Source organism: Notechis scutatus, chromosome 1, assembly GCF_049901735.1.
Source record: "Notechis scutatus isolate UNSWTSFEM ecotype Mainland chromosome 1, rNotScu1.2, whole genome shotgun sequence".
Lineage (NCBI taxonomy): Eukaryota > Metazoa > Chordata > Lepidosauria > Squamata > Elapidae > Notechis > Notechis scutatus.
This window is the reverse complement of record NC_142009.1, coordinates 196,472,082-196,494,617: the sequence shown is the minus strand read 5'-3', so window position 1 is coordinate 196,494,617 and position 22,536 is coordinate 196,472,082. Positions and strand designations below refer to the sequence as shown.

At 38.0% G+C, this 22,536-nt stretch overlaps 1 protein-coding gene across 4 annotated transcripts in view; it reads right to left on the bottom strand.

The window, feature by feature from the left end:
• The window catches only part of RBMS1 (RNA binding motif single stranded interacting protein 1), a 147,490-nt gene extending 126,662 nt beyond the window's left edge, over positions 1-20,828 (bottom strand). Inside the window, exon 1 of one of the 4 annotated variants that reach the window (XM_087949877.1) lies at positions 20,682-20,828. Coding sequence is in view for 2 of the 4 variants with exons in the window: in XM_026674545.2 (XP_026530330.1) it covers positions 19,680-19,754 (75 nt within the window). In the remaining 2 variants the exon portion in view is untranslated. Of the gene's footprint in view, positions 1-19,679; positions 20,443-20,681 lie in introns of those variants that run through there. The other 3 variants (XM_087949876.1, XM_026674545.2, XM_026674544.2) reach the window with 3 other exon arrangements.
• Between the last annotated feature and the right edge of the window lie 1,708 nt (positions 20,829-22,536).

Here is a 22,536-nt window from a genome sequence, read left to right as displayed (position 1 = left end):
CCCAGGTAGCTGCTCTGCAGATTTCCTCAAGGGTCACCTGAGTAGTCCAGGAAGTGGAAGTCGCAGCACTTCTATTGGAATGGGCCATTAGGATCTTGGGCACTGGCAGGGACAAAGTCTGGTAGACCTTGGAGATACATGTTCTTATCCATCTACCTATGGTAGATGACGAAGCCTTGTTCCCCAAAGAATTAGGATGAAAGGAGACAAACATAGCCTCAGACTTCCTAAAAACTGCAGTACGTTTGATGTAGATGCTGAGAGCTCGTCGTACATCCAACGTATGCCATTTGCGCTCCAACTCGTAGCTTGGCTTGGGACAGAAATCTGGTAACACTATGTCCTGAGCCCGATGAAACCAAGAATTCACTTTAGGGACAAACATAGGATCTAGCCTTAGAACCACCCTGTTCTCATGGAAAATGCACAGATCCTGTCTAACTGAGAGTGCCACAAGCTCTGACACTCTCCTGGCCGAAGTAATGGCCAGAAAGGCCACTTTGAGGGTCATGAATTGGAGCAATATAGATTTGAGAGGTTCAAACAGGGGTTCAGTAAGGGCTTGCAAAACTCTAGAGAGATCCCAGGTGGAATACCTGTGAACTACAGGGGGGGGCGTAGATTTGAAGCCCCCTTCAGAAACCTGCGAACTGAGGGATGGTGAGATAAGGACAAATAATTGTCCCAGGACAAAACTGATGACAGAACTGCCACCTGACAGTGGAGGGTCCTTCCTCTAGCCCATCTTGAAGGAACACTAACACATCTGCCACAGATGCTGAAACGGGATCACTGGCTGACTTAGGATACCAAGTACAAAAGACCTCCAGGTAGCATTGTAGATGCGAATAGTAGAAGGCCTGCGAGAAGCCTGGATGGTCTCTATCAACCTATCAGGGAGATTGGAATCCCTCAGAGATTGCCATTCAAGCGCCAAACGGCTAAGCTGAACCACTGAGGGTCTGGGTGCAGTAAGACTCCTTGGTGGAGAGTGACATCTTCTGGCTCAGTGGGGATGTCTGATGTAGTGAACGAGGCTACCACAGGAACATCCCCAGAAGGGACTAGGAGAGTGTTGGCCAAGGAGGGGCCCATGGTGTAAAAACGCCAATCATGTGATGCCCCGAGGCCCTGCCCTTTACTGTTCCTTTACTAAATCAAGGAACAATAAAGGGATGGAAGAACCTCTGTGTGAACCACTGGTTTTGAGAAAAGGGAATCCCCGTGGCTAGTAGAAGCTGCTTGAGGTTCAGGAGCCACCTTCTCCGGGCTTAAATGGGCTGTGACCAAAGCCTTTGTAGGAGCGGTTTGAACAGGTAAGGTTTAAAACCCACTGCTGATGGGGGTTGATCAAACCTAAACCCCTCCTCCTCTGATAAGTTAGGATCTCTGATCTCACCTTCCTCCTCCTCTGACCTGAAAGAGTGACTGTGTTCTGAGGGATTTGTGTAATCTCTCTCCTCATACTCACCCCAATCAGATTGGGTAGATGGGGACAACTGTTGTTGCCTGGGAAAACCCCTTTGAGATGGGGCCCCTTGGGAGAAAGCAGGGAATAGGGACTGACCCCCCCCCAAAGGGGTGGAGAAGCTGTTGGAATCCCTCAGCTAGGCCCTGTCTGATGGCCACAGAGACTATGTCCCTGATATCATCTGGTCTGCAGCCTGTGGGAGGTTCCACTGGCTGCAGGCCTGCAGCAATGGGAGTAAAGGTCGCTTCAGGCCTAGGCCTAAGGCCACCTTGGATCATCTGACCTAGGGAGAGACAGGAACCTGGACCCGATAGCTGGCCTGAAATTGGGCCCAGACCTGCTTAAATCCTGGGGCAAAAGCTCTTCTTCCACCCTTTCTGGGCACCAAGGCTGAAGGTAGCTGGTAGAGCTAGTTTCAGCCTCCCCCGCCCTGGTCCTAACCTCTGGGCCCACCTGCATTTCCCCTGGTTGGGAAGATTGTTGCATCCAGCTCCTCATCTGTTCCAGAGTCTTAGCAAACTGTTTTTCTAAAGCAGCATACCTTCGTTTCTCAGCCCTGAGTTCAGATTTAGAAGTCTTCTTGGGGGCTAAGGCCTTGGCCTAATCTTTGCTGCAGCCTCCCTTTTTGCAGAATGGCCTCTTTGTCTTCTTCTTTTCCTCACTGGGACTTGAGAACCCTACACTTCTTCTAGGCCTGTGAGGTCCGACTGGGCCATTTCTCTCTCCATTTTCGCCAACAAGGCAGACACAAAGGGGTGCTGGGAGTTTCCCCTATGAGAGTGCCACCTGTTGTGTGGGCCAGGTGAGCAAATTCAGTTGTGAGGCCCCTTTTTGGTAGTGGTTGTTCCTCCAACAAAATGGCCGACCGCCACTCAAAATGGCCACCCGCCACATGCACCAGCTCTAGGAAGGTTTCATTGACTCACTCATTCCCTAGGCTCTCTAGCAGCCCTGAGAGGTCAAACAAACACTTATCTTCTATCAGCTGAGAGGCGGTGAAACGAAGCTCCTAAAAGTAGCTGTGAAGTGGTGTTTTGTAATGCGGAGGGAGCTGCGTGGGAGGTTTGCAGAGTGGTTCCCTGGGTTCACAGCTCCCTCGAGGGCAGCGCAGAAACCTTGATGCTGCAGGAGGAATGAATCCCCGCTCTCCTTGTGGTACAGCTCACACAGAGCCCTGGGAGCTGTGTTGAAGCTTTGAAACTGCTTCTCTTCTGTTTTTGCTTATGATTTTTTGCTTTTAACTCTTTCCTATCCAGAAACACTAGCTCTTTAGACTAGAAGCTAAGTCAAAAAGCTAGGAAACCAGCTAGGGACTGGCTTTTTATATACTGACAGACTCAGCTCTATGATGTCAGAAGAAGGAGTCCTATCCCATTCCTGGACTCCGGCGCAGCGTGGATGAGAAGAGGAAAGATCGGGCCAGCGTGACTTCAGCCCGATATACTCAATGCAAAAAGGAAACATTCCAGCAGTTTGCGGAGTGGTGTTAAACTAGCCACACACCCCCAGTTGGCCACACTCACCTGGCCCTCAAGTTCAACCACAGCCCTGATGCAGCCCTCAATGAAATTGAGTTTAACACTCCTGTTTTATTCAAAGGTTTTGAAGAATATACCATTATAAGAAAGGACAGCAAGTAATGTTTTATCTGTATGAGTAAAGTAACTGTCCCTTTGGCATAATGCTACACTATGTAACCAACATCTTCCAACATGTGAAAGAGCCACAAAGTATCATGGCCTTGCTAATATGCTAACCACAGATACGAAGTTCAGCATTCTTTGCCCTGTTTCCATTAACCAAGCAAGCAATTTTAAAAAAAGAAAGAAAAACCAAAGGCACAATGGTAGCAAGGTTTTGTTTCTGTAACAGAATCATCTTACTACGTATATAGGCCACAGACATTTTAGAAAAAAGATCAAAATATAAAATTGGATTTGGATTTTAGAGAAAATTAAATTTTCACAACAAAATTTAACTATTAAAAAAGTTCTCTGTCTTATATGCTTTTTCAAAACCACCTAGCATTTTTAAAAACAACATATTAGAAGGGTTATAAGAATGATTTTTCATCTATCTACACATTTTTGTAATGGCAAAAATGAAGGTCCCAGACATTTCACTCTTTATCAACCCTAGTTGTTCACAACATTCTGCTTCATCTCAAGCAAAATTTCAAATGACTAACTGAAGAAAATATACCCAATCTCATTATTTGTAAATAAATCTTACTGTTTTGTTGATATTTACTTCTATGTACCAGCCACAGAACTTCTTTATCTGTTGTATCTGCAATTCTCAGAAATTTCAATTAAAAATGTTAATTTATTTTGCTGTGTATCTTAATCTACATGTTTCTTGCTCTACCCAACTCTTAATTCCTTATATAAAATAAACATCTACACTGGCTTATTATACTGAATATCAATTGAACATGTACATTTCAATGTACTTATTTGAAGCATTTCACTGTTCAATTTAAAAAACTGTAGTGATTTACAATAACATTTGTGAATAAAAATTACTAAAAATAAGTTAAAAAACTATTGAAGAACAGCATTCAACTCTTTAATCAAGACTCAATAAATCCAAAGTAAAAGAGTATGATATTCCAGTTCCAAATTTAGATATCATTACTCAGAATGGTCTAGAGGTGCTTAGGTAACCTCTAATATTAAAACATGGGCACAACTATATCAAATATAGTCCTTCAATAGTATCAATTTCATCTGATTCTTAACCATCTCCAAGGGATCACAGACCATGGCACAAGGTTAATTTCTGATAATATAAAATATAAAAAATATAAAATATAAAAAGAAGCAAGGATTTGTCTTTGAATGATGAAAGTCATAACTCAGGAAGACAGTTGTTCTAATTTGTATTACATACAAAACAAATCTAACATAATCCTGATATAAAATCTAATTTCATACAAAAGTTAATTTAATCATGGCAAATTATAATTAAATTATTGAAACAGAAATTTGTACTAAAACTTTCTATCTATCATCAGACAGGATATCAAAGACAAAGATTATTGGTAGCTAACAGAAAATGGCTAATGTTCATTTGATATTTGTAGTTGAAAACAGTTCCATCATTAGGAGATCAGAGATCACACTAAGCCATGGTTCATTTAAGTCATTACTTAACACATTATGAATTAGCCCAATGCATGAACCAAATGTTAAAAATATTTAAAATGTTAAAAATAGCAATGTAAGATTAGTCAGAGTGGCTAATTTTCACTAACTACTGCAAGCCTTCATTCAACCATTCTCCAAAACACTATGCAATAATTTCTAGAATTTCTGACTAATACGGCTAAAAAGAGCAGTTTTCTTTTCCCTATATCAAATACAAACCCATAAACAATTCCAGGGGACATTTGGCAAGTTTTGATAAATGACATGTAAACCTTATATTGGTACTTACACATAAACATAGGTGTGCTATCAAATTAATACTAAACATCCATATAGCAGGCCTATTTTAATTAATCTGCACACATCAAAACACTTCCTTTATCTTTTGTAATTATTCAACTGCCCCATTTTCGCTGAGTTGCACTCTACAGAAGCTTCCTCTACCAGCTTCTGTAGTAATAAGGATTTATTTCAGTAATACTGACAGCCTTTTATCTACTCAGGATGAACAATACTAGCACAAAGGAGAGCCATTAGCAGCTACTATACCAGCCACTGTCATTACAGCTGCAATTCTATATCAAATTATTTGGAAGTGATTTCACTGAAATCAATAAGACTTACTTCTGAGTCTAAGTGAATAGCTTTTCTCACAAAAGTTATGAATTTTTAAAAAGAATGTTCATAGGTTGGGTTTAGTTTTTTTAAATATTATATTTAAATTATTAACATTGTTGCTCACCTTATATTGATTAAACTGAACAGAATTTGGTGATCACATGAATATAAACCAAATTCCAATGCTTAAATTGAATAGATTTCAATAGTCAGTAAGTACTATCATATTAAGTTTAGTTGACTCTTCCCATTTCTTTTCTCAATTGTGAGAAATTCCAATAGAAAGTGATTCATAACAGACAATGTTCCTAACATTATTATTTCTCTTCCATTAAGAAATAACCTTGACAAAAGCTAGGCTTACTGTAATAGTCTATATAATTGCTTGAATTACACAGCCTTGTGTAATGAAATATAAGAAACAAGTCTATATTTATACAGCCTGTTCCACAACAAGAGAAGCTTAACAGTGTATTATATTCTGATTATTATTACTTTTTTGCCAATGCTGTAATTTACCTAATCTTGAATAACTTCAATATACTGTAATATATAATTCAAGTGTTCCATTTTCTTTTACAAAATGCAACTCTCATACATTTCAATATATAATAGGAAAGTTTAAAGAGTAATCCACATTGAATTAATGGTTCTCCTTTTGATCTCCAGGTGTGCTTGAGTGAATCCAACCACTGTAGTTTCATATGGGCTCATAACTTAATATTTGTAGGAACTCAGATAATTATGGTTTAATCAATAAACCATAATTAAATAAACTACATTTGGAATGTGTGAATTCAACAAGTATTCAATATAACTTATTAAAATCTGTTCAAATTCTTGAAAACTATTTACAAAAATATGCAGAGAAATAGATTCTTGCACTTCTCATTTATATACAAGATGACAGGAATATCTTAGGGTACATTTGTTTTATTGTTTGGAATTTTGGTAAGAAATCTGATACTCTACAATTAACTTACCAGTATGAATGTCACCTATCAGTATGATTGACATAAAAAATAATGAAAGCATATTCAGTAAAATATTCAGTAAAAAAGATATTCAGTAAAAGATATTACTACTTTTGTCTGCTAATCTCTTATATTCATAAGGAACTTTCTACTTGGGAGGACAAATATGCTGATATTTACTTATACTTCCTATAGGGAGATGAAGCGAAAGAATACAGATTAATATTACAGTATGTGTAATAGTTGAATAGATTATGGATATTGTTGAAAATAAAAAATAAAAAATAGAAGCATGATGGCATAAATATCTTAGTATTTCATTGTTATGTATAACTTGATTTCTAATTTCTGTATGTTCAGTCTAAAATATTATCTTCCCTCTTCTTAGAAAGCATAGAGGACTGTAACAAATAGCTGTTTTCTACTCCTGTTTGTGAAAAAAAAATTGAAGAATGTCTATCATAGGGACACAATGGCTGTCTTTTAGCAGCATGCTGACACAAGAAAATCATAGAACTATGTGGTTTATTTGTGCATTCTCCAGTACTAGGCAAATTTCCATAACCTTATTGTAAACATTATGTAAGATTTGCCAAGATCAGCACAATAAGGGGGCTCATACTTTGTGTGCATAACCAAAAGTGACTGTTACTTCTTCTTTAGCACTTACATTTCTCTTTTTCTGAGCTTCTAAATGTAACTTCATGCATTTGACTGAATTTTTTTCTCTTATACTTCAAGTCCTAGCATAAGATTCTATTTATATGTGATAGCTTGAAAAAAGAGAAAAAAATTTAAGTACCCATTTCTTCATTTTTAGTCATCCATCCATACAAACATCACATTTATATAACCATCCATCTCATGAGGTAACTTTGGGAAGCATACAATAAAAATTGACCTTCAAAAACATACATTAAAAACTATACCATAATAAAAATATTAATAGTAGTTCAATCGACTAAAAAAAGAGCATCTTTGATACTGTATTATGTACAATATAGCCTTCAGTTCTCTGTCTCCCTGAGATCCCAAACTGTGGAGATAATCATGTTTTAAGTGATTTCCAGAAGCCTGGCAGAGATGTGGCCAATGTCACTTTGCCTTGGATGGAAGTCCCATGACTAAATATTAATTTGCAAGGCAATGCATACCAATACCAACTAATTAAAAAAAATTGCAGGTTTGGTACAGTAATTTTATCATGCACCTATTGGCAAAGTTTTAGGGATATCAAGATGTATTCTGGTTGATCTTCTTCCTTGCAAACAAGCAGTTTACTATATCTATAGAGTAGCAAAACAATAAAATGTAGGTTGTGGCAATAGATAACAATAAGAGACTGAACAGCCATTTATCTGGAATGGTATAGGGCAGGGGTGTTAAACTGGTTGCCCGCAGGCCAGATGCTCCAATCTCCCTTGAAGTGTTCCCAGCTTTAAACTGGGTTGTTTTCAACTAATATCACTGTCCCTGTTAATGGCTGGAGTGGTGCATTGTGAACACAAAGTAACCTTCCCAATTCAAAGCAACAGTTGTGAATTCAAGACAACACTTTTCAGTCCTGAAGCCTTTCCATTTGACTATAAAATATTCTGAAAACAACTCATGTTCTGTTTATTTTCTAGCCAAAGAAAAACAGACTTTCCAAGTAAAGAATTTAAAAAGTTAAAATCAGATTAACTTCTGTTGGTTTAGACTTTATGCTAAACAAAATTTACTTAGGGTTTCTTAAACAAAATTGGCTAGGTTCATCACCACTTAAAAACCATATCATGGGTTTATACAACACGTTACAGGCAGCAAAGCACAGGCTAGCCTAATACAATATGCAAATCACCCAGTGGAACTTCTCTCATCTACTGTAACTTTCATTTTACAAATTGTATTTGTCCTGATGGAGGGATGCTCAACTTTTTTCTGTAGTGCAAAAAATAATTTAATGATGAATAACTCTCTTGTAAATGGTTTGAATTTTTCAGTGGTAATACAATTTATTTCTCATTTCTAAAAATGGTTATTTTCAGGGCAGAATTAAGTCTTTGGAGGGCAATAATGCCTGACTCAAATATTATCAGATTTAACATTTCAATATGGTCTGGACCCCATGTTGGTAATTAAAATTTCAAAATAGTAAAATGAATTTCTAAAATGAATTTGTCCTATATTAAATGGGTTTAGGAGTAAAGTACAGGTGAATTAAAGTTTTTAGACATAAACCAAATGTTATGTTCTGACTAGCTAAAAAGCACATAACTTATATTCAGAAACAGCAAATTTTTGAAAACTGCATTCACTCAGAATTGCTGTCCTGTAGCTTTTGTTGTAGTGGCACAATGGTTAGAATGCAATGCTGCAGGCTAATTCTGCTGACTGCCAGTAGTTCAATTCTCGCTCAAAGTTGACTCGACCTGAGGTCCGTAAAATAAGGACCCAGATGGTTGGGGGCAATATAGTGACTCTGTAAACTGCTCTGTGAAGTGGTATATAAGTCTAAGCGCCATTGCTATTGGTATTTCTTTTTTTTAAGAAATAAGAAATTTCTTTGCCATTGTTAATTAAATATAGTACTAATTTTTCCAAACTACCTGAACTATTGTGGAGTGCAAACAAAATCCAAAGTATAAATTTTCCACCAAAATCTTTGTTTTCTTTCCTTTGAAACATTATTTCCTCTGAGATCAATTGGCACTGACCTTATTGGTCTTCTGGAAGGGTTAAGACATGGTTTTTCTACCTGGTCTGGGGTGGGACCAATAATGGATACTGTATGGAGCCTGCAAGGTGGTTGTAATGCTAGTAAAATAGGTGTGCTCTCCCTGAAAATCATAGTTTCATTGTTTTATATAGCTTTTAATTATTTTTAATTAATTAAATTTTGCTTTTGTTGCTGTTTTTATTTTATTGTATTATGTTGTATATTGTTTGGAATCAGATGTGTGAGATGGGCGACTATATAAATTCACCAAATAAATAAATAATAAAATCTAAATCAAATGTACCATTTATTTTGAATAAATTTCCTTTTTAATAAACTTGTGAATTGTTGGGTGGCATGGGTGTTTATGGTCTGAGAAAGCTAAGGTTTGTTTGTTTGTTTATTTATTTGATTTGTATTGCCGCCTATTCGCCATGATGACTCAAGGTTAAAGTAGATTTTAAAAATTACTTTGTTAGATATGCCAAACTGAATATATGGAATAGATATAAATCTAGGTTGTATCCAAAAATACTTTTGTGGCTCTTAGCACAAGAAGCATTTTATGGGGGAGAAATGGTAAGTAAATACAAATTTCTAACTTAATTTGACATATTAGAATTTTGTTAAGTAGAATGCAAAACAAAATCAAGTGAAGATTTTATGATACGAGGACTTGTCGATAGGTTTGTTATGTGTATTAATTAGAAAAAAATAAAATTGATATGTTTTGACAATTATAAGACTGAATTTGAAATACAACTGTCTACAAATGATGAACATATTATTATTGAAAGGTATAGACTTCTACTAAAATTTGAAAAAAGAAGAATGAGAACAATATAAAATGGGCTAAAATGGGTATTTTGGTTACAAATGGAACATTGGTAGAATATGTGGTTGAAACAATTGAAATTTATATTAAAATGTTAAAGAGAATATTTATAAAAATCACACAGGAAAAATAGTCTAGACTATATAAAGCTCTTTCAAATTTATGTTGGAAATGTAAACAAGAGGAGACTGTTCTCTTTATTTTAAATATTAGTTTTTATCTTTCTTTTTAAGAACTTTAATACACAGAGAGAGAGAGAGAGAGAGAGAGAGAGACATACACACACGAATTGTAATTAAAGACAGATTATATCTCCCAGATGAACACTACAGATCCCTGAACATTGTACTTTACATACTGAAAACAGTTGTAACAAATGCATAAAAGCAAGACATACACAATAGGAAGTCCTTCATTCAAAGTATCACTTAACCATGACCTCATTAAGTTGCCTTAGGCGTTACTTTCATTCTTAGCCAACACTATTATCCTGAAATAGTACTGGCCTCTTTTCCAGGGGTATGAAAATGTGCAGAGCTAATGAATGGGAAGTGCTTTAGGTAGAGTATGGGAAATCTCAGACCTGTAAATGAGAATAGTCTCTTCAAAAATCTTCTCTGGGACTTTCTTCTTAGTTTCTGTGCTGATGGGGATGGGGTGTGGTGCTCTTAGGCTTCTCTTCTCCTTTATCAAAAAAGCAGAGCCCCTGGGGGCCCAATTTAGATTGGGACACTTGATAGGAAGGAATAGAATTACACAACCACCAATAATCAATAGGCTAAAAATGGCCTGAGTCATCAGTATTTAATATAGCCATAAACCAAAATGAAACTAAATGTAAGTCCATTTAAATCAGTGGGCTTAAACTAGCTAATTACATTGGAATGTTAGTAGTATTATATGTATAAAAAAAAGAAGTTATGTAACTAATTTTGAACCGAGATGGATTGCTCATTATTCTGCATTAAACCCACATATATCTAATTTAAAACTGTAGAGGTAAATCAGAGGAAACGTTGCTTTTAAAAATAGTACACCTTTTCCTCCCCACTCTACAATGCCATTATGGCTAACTGCTTGGTGGAAAGGATCACTGAAAAGACTTGCAAAAAAATCAGTGAAGGATATTGGAGAAAGGCAAAAAAAACAAAAAAAAAAAACCTGTTTCTTTCTGCATAACAAGGCTATCTCTATCTGTGTAGGAAGTCTCTCAGAAGAGTGAGGGGAAGCAGTTCCAGAACTTTGTTCCAACTGCATTATGGCCTCTTCCCACGTGTAAGCCTTCCAATGTAGGCCAAACTTGTAGAGACATGAAAGCCAATATTATTTTTCTTACAAGATTGTTGCAATAGAATCTTGCAAGACTGAATGTGCTTCCCCATCCCTCCCCCTTTATTTTCATGATACCTAGGGAGGGTCATGTCTGAGATGCTTTTTTTAAATTACATTTCTGCCCAGGGCTTAGATTTCTTTTATCCAACTGTTGTCTTGGTTGCCACTCTTCTGGCTAGGGAATTCTGGGAGTTGGAGTCCCCAAATCTTAAAGTCGCCAAGATTAACAAACAGCTGCCCTCAAGTAAGAAAAAAAATAACAGAAATTCCTGGCTTCAGCTAATGTTTGACAGACTCCCACTCAATTTACATCAACTCCCAATAAAGATCTTTCTCCCTCCAGAAAAAAACACCCCACTTTGCTCAGCTAAAAAAATGGTTGTTCAACTTTGGTATGAGGAAAGAACAAGAGTTGTTGAACAACTTTGATTGTATAATTACATCTTACCCATAGCATCATTTATCTTTTCTTCTGATGTCATTAACACCAAGTACAAAAACACCTAGGCAAATTATCACTCTGTGGCTGCCTCTCTGATTGAGCCAAGGCACAATTTTCAAAGATTTTTCCAAGCCGCTCAAATCAAATATGTAGGGATAAACATCAATTACAAAGTATTTTGAACTCAGCTGGGTTTTTATGACCACTCAGGAAGTGATTTGAGCTTGAAAGCTCTGTTTCAACAACCCAGTCAGTATAACCTTGAAGCTTTCATTTTGGACACTGGTGCTTCAGTGTAAGATGGAGTAATAAAATCTTCCTGAATGTTTGATATATTATTCCTAATATATTGTGTTTTTAAAATAACAAATACAATGCAAAAGAAAGAGAAATCCAAAACAGAAGTGGATTTTTAAAAAGAAAAAAATGACAAATTCACAGTTCATAATTATGTCTATATATAAAGGTCATGGATTCAAATGCTGCACTGTAAGTGAAAATGAGACAGAAACTATTGTAAAATTGTCCTTTTCCAGGTAACTTTCTCAGTATTTGTAATGAAGGATTAATTTTGAACTATCTGCAAGCAATGAAACAATATAGCCAGAATTGTAATCACTTCATAAATAATAACTGGTTAATCTCATAAAAAGGGGCCTCTTTATGTTTTATTCACATACATAATCAGTTTCACAGAGAGTGAATATTAATTCACTGCACATAAGAATCAATGTTGCACAGTTAAGCACAACATTTATGATTAAGTCCAGCTATTATATAAAATATATTCATCATTCATTATGTTAATTACTTTTCATGGTTTAGTGCATACAGAGTAGTTCTATACCACCAATACAGCCCATGCTTCAGCTGAGAAGAAAGTCAATAAAATGATGAGTGAATCATGATCGGAATTGATTAACAAGAGTTCCTCCTGATGGACTTCCTATACTAACTTCCTCTGCTAAGTAATGATCCAGAACATTCAGCCCTGGAGACAATTTGAGTTGGGAGCTCAAGTTTTAAACACTAAGCTTCTTTCTTGTGAATTAACAGATACTTTTGGATCACCTGGTAGTCTCACACACTCAAGATATATTTATATAATGGGCAGCTGAGCTGCAAACTGTTAGCTCACTCCTGCCAGCCTCAGCCCTTAAAACCTGCATTATTTCACCTCTTGCTGCAAACCATGACAAATATCCTTGGAAAAGGTAACAAATATATTTGGGTTTCTTTTTGTTTTTAACCCTTATACCTTGTTGCAGGACACAGCATCACTGAGGAAGACTTAGTATGTAATATCAATATATTAATATTGTAGACAAATAAATGAATTACAAAGTAATCTAAAATTTTCCATTATGTTCCAGAATCATCTAGGAAACTTGGGTTCATTCTAGACACTGAAAAAAAATAACAATACAAAAAAAAAAACATTTAGTGTAGCATTTTAAAGGAACACCCAAGAAGTTGATTTTCAGTTCATCACTGCTACAACAATAATATCCGCAAAAATTAAATGGGTTGCAGAACACTGTTACTATAGAGGTATAGCTGGTATTGTGTACTTCTTGTGACAATATTAGCAAGGGGAAAATGTATCAGAAATCACTGTTCATTAAAGTTCAACAGGACCAGCATTTGAAATAATTAGAGAAGTATTTAGAATTACAATCATCATCCAGTCCAACTAGACATTTATTTATTTATTAAATTTGTGTGCCACCCATCTCATCTAGACTTTGGGAAGCTTGCAAACATCAAGACCAGTAAACATTAAAAGGGATAAAACAATAAATTACAACAATGCTAGTGCATCATTATTCATAGAGATCTTTCACCAAAATTGCCAAACAAAGTATAGGTTTTTAAAAGATAACCGGAGAAAGAATTGGTGCAAATGAGGGTAATAGATTTTGAGATTTAAGTTGAATTTCATCATTTCCCTGAAGACCAAAGTGTCTTTAACTTGTAGGTTCAACAGAAAAACCTCATCTACCTAACAAATCTTACACTAAGAAGCAGAAGAAGAACCACACCACAGGGTGCTTACAGATTAAATGAATGAAACGCTAATAAGAAATCTGGTACAAAGACAACAAATGACCCCCAGCGTGACCTTACAGCAATGAAACAATGGATAATCTGGTCAGATTTCAGAAGCTTAGATTTTGATGCCTCAAAGCAAATTTGTGCTATTCCTTTAGACATCTCTTTTAAGAATAAGTTCCTGAGAAAATGGAAGTGATCCAGTGATTTTATTAAAGAGATCTGATTTAGCATAGGGTCCCTTTAAACACTTATGCTTCACCCTTACCATTGACAGCCCACAGCCAGATACAGTCCTGTACAATAAACCCTATTAATTTGGAATACAATACCCATATCAAAAGAAATCATTTTATGATTAATAATCTGGCATGCAAGAAAATGGCTTGTATCTAATTATGTTTTACTCTCCTGCCTCCCCACTCCCCAAACTATACGGGTCTACTCAAAGGGATGCTCCAGGAAAGACATCAAAGAGAAAAGGGCACTCCTGCTGTCAAACAAATTTCTACTTAGGTGATATTAGGTATAGTTCCTTTTTGAAAAATGAACTTTCATGTGTGAAAGGCAACATATTTCATCAAAATATCCTTGGATTGTTTTAAAGCCCAAGCCAATAAGTAATCAGAAATGCTAAATGTACAAGTAGCTATCCAAGAAATGTTTATAGAGTTTTTGTCAATGGATTTATTCTATTCATTCATTCTCCAGATCAGGGGTCCCCAAACTTGGCAACTTTAAGACTTGTGGACTTCAACTCAGCTGGAGAATTCTGGGAGTTGAAGTCCACAAGTCTTAAAGTTGCCAAGTTTGGAGACTTCTGTTCCAGATCAACATCAGAGAATAGTTCCTGAATTCAGAATAATTACTCCTCTCCATACGTTAGAGCATCTGTTCCTATTGCTCCTGGTAGAGTATCTTGCCATAGTTTCCCCAATACGATGAAATTAAATAAATTATAAAACATTACATTTCTGTGATAAATCTTGCTCTGCCTGCAATTGATCCACATTCAAATGAGATTCCCAGTCCACATTTCTAAAAGAAATTGTTAAAAGTATTTCTTGTAAAATTTTAATTTAAGAAATGGGTCTAACATTAAATTCTCAAAGCCAGGTGTGTAAGGGTCCTTGAAGTTTCCACACAATGATGTAAATATTGTAGATGTATTCTGGAACGTAATTCACTTTGCTTCTTTCAAACTTGTATACAATCAATCTAATAAGTTTCAATAAGGAAAAAAGAGGGTTAATGGTTATATTGAAACAAAATGCTACTAACAGCGGCTAGGATTGTATTTGCTAAGAACTGGAAAAACGATAAAATACCTATGCAGGAGGAAGTTATTAAGAAAATTATGGACTGTGCTGAAATGAGTAAATTGACATTTGAAGTTAGAGAACAAGAAGATAAACAATTTTATATGATATGGGATTTGTTTTATCAATGGTTGGATAAAAAGACATAGTAATGTAATAGACTAGATAATTCTGTGATAGAAATTTAATAGATTGATATAAAACAAAATATAGACATATATAACCATTGGTTGAAAGTATAACATAAATTTTAAGATAAAATTTGGAATATCTCATATAAAATGATGGAATAAATAGTTTAGTCATGGATGATTAATAACTGATAAATATATAAGCATATGTTAGTTTGACAATGTGAAAATTGATATAAACTGAGTAAATGACTATAAAAGGATAGCACAAAAGATTTGTAACCAATTGACACACTGTATGTATATAAAATGGAAGATGGTTTTATGTTTTTATGTTTTGTATGTGTATGTTTGTTTTTTAAAAAATAACTCTTTAAAAAAAAAGAAAATGCTACATTGTTATAATTATCTTATTCTAGAGATTCCAGGTGCTAGTCTGTGTGAATAAATGATTAATTTTAAAATAGCACAATGAAGTTACAACTCAACATATTTAATGATGGAGTTAGTTTATGACAGTAAGAAATTAGAAAAATATGCTAAATATCCCCTTAAATAGGAATGCTGGCCTAACGTTTTCTCACTGAATATTTTGTATAGCTGCCATATAGATGGATGGATGGATGGATAGATAGATAGATATGAATAATAATTAGGAGACCACAATAAAAAATGTAGTTGTCCTTTACGGAAGATGGGATACTTCTTTTCAGCTACTGTTTAGTTAAGTAGTTAAGTAGTTTTACATTAAAAAATCTTTAGAGAGATGTATATGTACTAAATTCCAAATCTAATACTAATACAGATTTACTAATACAGATTTGCTATGTAGATATCAATGTTTACAATGGCCTATATTGATTATTAATGTGAACATTCATGTTTTATTACAATATGTAAGTTGGTTCACAGTAATGTAACTGTTCTGGAAAGAATCCAGCCAAGGATAAATCTATTAACTTCAAGAAGAAAAAGGCAAGCATAGTTAGTTTTCCAATTGAAATAAGCCAGATTTGTGTGTTAATCTGTGAATTGTCAGTAATAAAATCATTCTGCTTCCCAATAACTTACTAAAAATGAATTATCTCCATAGGGATGAATTCTTATTCAGTAACTATTTAACTAACTCCTTTTATTCAGAGGAAAGTCACTGTGTCCTTAATCCACAAAATTTATTCTTCAAATTGGAGACAGGAATACTGAATCATAGCAAGGTCTACAGCTCTGTGTTTTCATCCATACTGAAGAAATAATTAAAATGTTTCATGACTATTTGCAATGAAGACATTAAAAATGGAGACAGAATCGTTCCAGCAGCTTCATACATTTTAAATAGGATAGAGTCTTAAAATCACTAGAAAATACAAACCCATTGTATTTGGTTGAAACTGGTAATTGCTCTATTCTACAAAATTAAGACTCTTTAAATGAAACCCAGATTTCTATTAACCATAGGTTGCACATTCATTTGTTGTTGCTTTTATTTTTATAGCTACAGGTCATATTCACAACTGATTTGACTCTAGACATTAGCAGTCACTCTGAATTTAGCAGTGGGAAGAGGACAGAAGCAACTGATGAGCTTACTACAGGCATACGATTAATCATTCTGAGATGGGCTAAGGATCTGTCTTTGAGTAGATCTGATAAAAGACCTTCAAAGTTTCCTTACAGCCTACTGCTCTGTAGGGCTGAGCATTTCCCTCATTTTTTTCTCTCTCTGCTTAATTGTAGATAGATAATCACGAAGTAGTTGCCATGCAATATTTATTTGGAACAGCTTTCAAAAAGTTTATTAAAATTTATCTCAATATAATATGTAAAGCATGTGGAAGCTTACTGATGTGTGACAAACCTGAAGGCACTGAAATTAATGGAGCTTATTGCTGGGATGCCTGTCCCTTTTCAGCCACAACTGTCTCTAATTTGTTGTCTTTCCTGCATTCCCCTCCTCCCCAGATAGAATCTCACTGCAACAGGAACTGTGAATACAATCATCATATGTACCATATTAATTCATATATGTAGGTTAAATGCTGCGTGTACCTCTTTTATCAAGCAAAAAGATAAAGACTAATATGATTTCAGACTATAATTTTAATAGTGATTATTGTAATACATGTTTTGGAGATTGAGTGTAGCATAAATCAATATTAAATACTTAATAGAGGAAGCACATTTTCAGAAGATGGTCCTTAAGGCTTTTCTGTAGATGATATCCTAATTACAAGTGCAAGCTTATTACAGTTTCCCTCTTCAATTATTTACAGTGCAAAAAGATAAGAAAGAATGCACTAGCTGTATTAAAATATGTATGTAGTTTCTTTACTGTTCCCGTAATGGCATACAAAATGAATTGGAAAAACATTCTTGTGCAAAAATGGGGTTTTGATTACTTGTATTTTTTAATTAATTTTTCATAATGTAGCATGTCGGAAATTGTTTTGTGTGTGTGTGTCCTCAAATGACATATAGACTTCTAGTTTGCATTCCCATGTAGGAGCTTGAGCATATAGCACCCCATGTGAAAATAAGACCCACTGATGTCAAACTACATCTCATTATGTATTTGAAATACTGTATTGCTGAAACTGAAACATTATCAATCCTTATAAAAATTTTAAACCATCATTTCAAAATTCAAAAGGTAAAAAAAAAAACCTCCTACATGAGTCTACTTTTGATGGAAATGTTATGATTCACAACTTGATGTGGAGCAATTCGATTTCAGGTGCATACCTAAATTTGGCAAGTTCAGAGTGAAAATGTCTTGTTACTACAAAGGATGCTAAGAAAAAGAAATCCATGGTTCTCAAAATGAAAAGCTAAGAATCCTCTAAGGGGAAACCAACAATTGCTAGAGGAACTCTTGAATACTCTCCTCCCAACAACCAAACTCAGCATTCTTGCCACTCATAATTGCTTCATTTGCAATTCATACACACACACAGAGAGAGGAAAGCTTTGGTTATAATTCTCACAATCAAGATAATTTCTAGATAATGATACACCTTAAATAGGAATGTAGCTGATATAGCCATGTGATTAATCAGATTAATATAATAAACATACTGAATGCTCTGCTTCCAGATGACTATGGTAGGTAAGTAGGTAGGTAGATAGGTAGGCAGGTAGGTAGGTCAGTCAGTAGATAGATAAGTAAGCAGATGATAGACAGACTCATTTATAGAGCATTTTAACATTTACTGATGGGCCTAATATTTGAATAAACATTTTTTAAAAAGCTGTGATAGTGAATCTTCATTTCCACAGTGCTGTATTAATGCAATAATATACTACACATATCACATAGTGTGTGCATGCATGTTGCACACAGTGCTGTTCACTGGAGAACACTTAGATATCAAATATTCCAGACAGAGGATGCAATCTTCCTGCATTTGCCGGATTTGCAGTATGATATGCCAGAGCAATTACACTGATCAGCTTTGGACATTCCACATGCATCCACAGACACATACCAGAGATGTCAAAGATCTTGGGAAAAATTAACGTATCAACCTCCACTTAGTTTTTCTTTTTAGTAATGCGGAGAAAGCAAAATGTATGACACAGACGCTGGCAACAAATTTAATTTTAGACAAGCCAGTTAAATGTTACCTTTTCCAAAAGCAGATTTTGAAATTTGCAGAACAAAACATTCCAAACATATAACCAGACCGCTTATATAGACCCTTTCAAAAAATAATTTTGTTTTAATTATTTGTAGTGTCATTGCCTTGTTCAAGATGGATGATTTTATTATTTAAAATAAAACTCCAGGTTCTTCAGGAAATGTATGTATGTATGTATGTATGTATGTATGTATGTATGTATGTATGTACATATTATCTCTCCTAACCCAACTAGTTCCAGAGTTTAAAGTAGTTCCTGGTTAGTCGAAAGTTATGATAAGAGAGAAAAAGCAGTAAATTGTGGACACGGGATGATAAAACTTAATCCTGTTATTTCTGCTCAGAATACAAAAGCTAACGGGAAGGAAAAGGGAGGTTTCATTACATTCTCAGAGCCAACAAAATGCCTATCAGGACCCTGATCTCTATTTAACCCTGGGGAGGGGAGGAGAGGAGAGGAGAGGAGCAACTGGGATATGTATTAGAAGGAGGAGAGGAAAAAATCGAATTATCTCCGGGCGTAGGAAGAAAGTGGGGGGGGGGAATGAGCAGGGGACGCAGTTGAGGAAAGGGGTCAAGAGTCAGAGAAAAGGGAATGGCTGGGAGGTGACCGTGAGGACATCAGCCTGAGGAGGGTAAAGGAGGCAGCTCGGGTGCTCAGACCCCGGCGCTTCCGCTCGAAAGCCTGCTACATTTCTTTTCTTTTCTTTCTTTCCCTAGCACACACACACCACATACACACTCACGTACATCCTAAAAGGGAACAGGCGAGGCAGAGTCAGGAAGGGGCTGCCGGCGTTATGTGCGCGCCCCCAACAGGGAGCGCGCCTGTAACCCGATGCCACCCTAAGAGCCCCCTCCTCCCCGCCCCAGGAACACCCCCCACTCCTCCTTTCCTCTTCCTCCGAGGCTATAGTTAGCAAGACTGCAAAGTGTAGCCCAGCCCAGCCCTACCCGCCCTCGGTGCCCTTCTTTTGGCAAGAAAAGGCGGCGAGAGACCCCTGCCCGGCGACCGCACCATACCTTCGCCTGGAGATACTGGGGGTAGTAGTAGGTGGTGTACTGGGGGTACATCTGCTGTTTCCACACTTTGCCCATGAAGCTGGAATAAGGGAGCCCGCAGCGCAGGGATGAGGGAGGGCACTTGACCAGAGGGGGGAGGGGGGAGAGGAAAGCGATGGCGAAAGGGAGGGGGGGCTCGCGCTCCTTCCCCTCCCAGCACGCGCCTGCTCGCTGGCTGGCTGGCTCCCTCGAGCTCTTCCCCTCTCGGGCTTCTTTCTTCCCGACGGCGACGGTCTGTGCGCTCCCGCTTTCTCCGCCGAGCTGAATCCTCCTCTCTCCTTCCCTTCTCCGACCCTCAGAAGGCAGCAGAGGCAAGAGAAGGAAGCTGCAGAGGGCACCCAGGACAAGAGCGCCCGCCCGCCCCCTCCCTCCCTCCTCTCTCTCTCTGCCCGGGGACTCGCGCGGACACGAGCGCGCGCCCGCTGCAAGAGTTGTTTTTTTTTTTCTTTTCTTCCCCTCCCCCTTTTTTCTCCCCTCACGAGAAGAGGGAGCGGCGCCCGGTCGGTTCCGAGCGCCTCCAGGGAAAGCGGTCAAGACAAGTGCGAGCTGCGGATGCGGCAAAGGACTCCTTGCCAACCGAAGGGGCGAAGGAAAGCGGGAGGCGGGGAAGAGAGGGAGACCACCAGAACGGCTGAAAGAAGGAAGGAAGGAAGGAGGGATTGAGAAGCAGGCCGGGGAGGGGAGAAGGGGAGCGGCGCGCGCGAGGAGTGGGGCGGTGCTTCGTTCCTAGCCTGGGCTCCGGGGGTGGGATGGGCTTCTCCCTACGAGAAGGGAATTGGGGAAGCCGCTGCGGCAAACACGGGGGGGGGGGGAGCAGATCCGGGCAGGAAGGCGCGAATCCTTTGGCGGGGAGGGGTTGAGGGGGTGGGCACCGACCCGGCGCCGGAGGACCCAGAGCTCCCCCCCTTCTCCCGCCCCCGCCGCCCAAGGACCGGGCGTGAGAACTCGCGGGTTGGGACTCACCAGCTCCGCCGGAGTCGTCTTTAAAGGAGGGATTGGAAGGGAAGGGCAACTATACCGCGACCCTTGCGCGGGTTGGAAAGCTCCCAAACAGGCGGAGAGGCGGGCGGGGGGGAAACTCTTCTGCTTGCTGCCTACCGCGATTGCTCCTTTTCAGGCTCCTCGCTGTAGGACAGTAGGCGGATACGTATCTTGCTGGCTCTTAGAAAGAACTCCCGTTGCCTCTTGTCGCTGGTGCAAAAAATAGATGGGGGCCTTAGCATTTTCCCCAGGGATTTTACAGTGAGGGTTTTTACGATGCTGCTTCGAGGAGAGACTTAAAAAGGTGTCTTAAAAATGTTCGCGGGGGTGATGGTGGTCTTTTTCAGAGCTTCTCCTTTAAAAGCAGCCGGTCTCAGATGCACATTGACTGATGGACTTGGGGCACAAGCCGGGGGAAACAGACTTGACTAGTTCAGCGGTTGGTAGGAGGTTTCTTCCTTCCGATTTCCCAACCTAAAACTCAGGAAAGAATGGGTTCCAACAAACATGCGGAAGAGGCCTTCATCCTGCGGTTAGATAGGCAATGGCTAAAAGGATGACGGTGATATGTTTCTACAAGCATAACTTTTTCCATGACATTTTCTACAACTTAATGGGGATTTCCCATCTCCAAAATTCATCTAATAGACTGACTAAATTCCTTAAATACAACTGTTTCAGGGTTACTTTTTTTTAGGCTGATGTTCTCTTATTCCTAACCAAACACCATCCTTTTCTTGGGTGAGTGAATAAAGAAGATAACCATGAGATATGCTTCAGCACTGAGAAGCTTCACCAGATACATAGAAAATGCTAACAACTGGAAAAGATGAAGATGACACAACACGTTTACATGAGATTAGAGTCCAGTAAGTTCGTTGGGACTCAGTTCTGAGTATGTACTCACAAAGCTGGACTTCCGAAATGTTTAAAAGCAGGGCAAGAAATACCAAAAATTGCTATAACCTGGAGAGCCACTGGATAAATAGTTGAGTATGAACAGAGTTATATGGCTAGAAAAAAGAAGTTGCAAAGCCCCCCCCCCCCCCCCCCCCCCCCCCCCCCCCCCCCCCTTCCCTCCCCCCCTCCCCCCCCCCCCCCCCCCCCCCCCCTAAAAGAGTAAAAAAGAACTGGTTATTAAAAAGTGTGTTATAAAGTGTTTTCTCTTGTTTCCAGTACAGAGAGGAAAACTAACTTAGCTCATACTAACATCTACTGCATATCCAAGCAGTCAATCTAAAGATATGGATTTTAGATAGTTTCCATTATGCTGTTATTTAAATGCACTGGAACAGTGAAATTAGGTGTGAAATCATCATCACTGAGAAATGATAACTGATTTAAGGTATTTTCAAGATATTTATGATCTTACATTCTTATGTTCCTAATGTCAACCCTGAAGCTGAACTGGCTGGAACCATCTCGAGGCCACACTGGAGGAAGGGATGGGGAGGGGGGATTAGAGAGAGCTGGGGTTGTGTAGTCAAAATAAAATACTTTCTCTTGGGAGCCAAGGACATTATCACATCTGGCTGGGAGGAAGGAGGAGTGATGTCACCAGACCAACGGAAGCTGCATTGATTGGGCCATGTGACTGATAGGGATTGAGGGAAAAACTTTGAATTAGATGAAAACCACAGGGCCCCTCAAGAGTTGGTTTACACCTGATATGTGCCAATATGATATTTCCAATAAAGCTATTCTTTGTGGAATTAACCTACCTCGGAGTTTTTGCTTGCAGTGGATCTATTACTTGGAACCCTGACATCTAATTTATCCTGCTCCCAAGTTCAAGAGATATTAAAATATATATCCCAGCATCTCTTAGTATTAGTCT